Source organism: Aptenodytes forsteri, unplaced genomic scaffold, assembly GCF_000699145.1.
Source record: "Aptenodytes forsteri isolate BGI_AS27 unplaced genomic scaffold, ASM69914v1 Scaffold76, whole genome shotgun sequence".
In the NCBI taxonomy this organism is placed as follows: domain Eukaryota; kingdom Metazoa; phylum Chordata; class Aves; order Sphenisciformes; family Spheniscidae; genus Aptenodytes; species Aptenodytes forsteri.
The window spans coordinates 2,790,733-2,790,979 of record NW_008794444.1 but is presented as its reverse complement, the minus strand read 5'-3'; the positions used below and the strand labels follow the sequence as shown (position 1 = coordinate 2,790,979).

General features: G+C 68.4%; 1 protein-coding gene across 1 annotated transcript in view; it reads right to left on the bottom strand.

Moving 5' to 3' along the window:
• NID2 (nidogen 2) overlaps positions 1-247 on the bottom strand; it is a 22,739-nt gene that overhangs the window by 8,847 nt on the left and 13,645 nt on the right. Inside the window, 1 exon segment of the mRNA XM_019474778.1 lies at positions 3-205. Coding sequence (XP_019330323.1) covers positions 3-205 — 203 coding nt within the window.

Here is a 247-nt window from a genome sequence, read left to right as displayed (position 1 = left end):
CCCTCTGCCGGCCGGTACCCACTGCGGCACTCGCACCGGTAGCTGCCCGGCATGTTCAGGCAGATGGTGAAGGGGCCGCACTGGCTCAGGCCCTCCGCGCACTCGTCCACTTCTAGAGGAAGGGGGAGACACCGGGTGTCCCGGCAGTGGTGGGACACCCCCATTTTCGGGGTCCGACTGCTCCTGGCCTGGGGGGGGGGATGTCCTGCCCCAAGCTGCCCGTCCCATGTTTGCTGCTTCCTCCGTC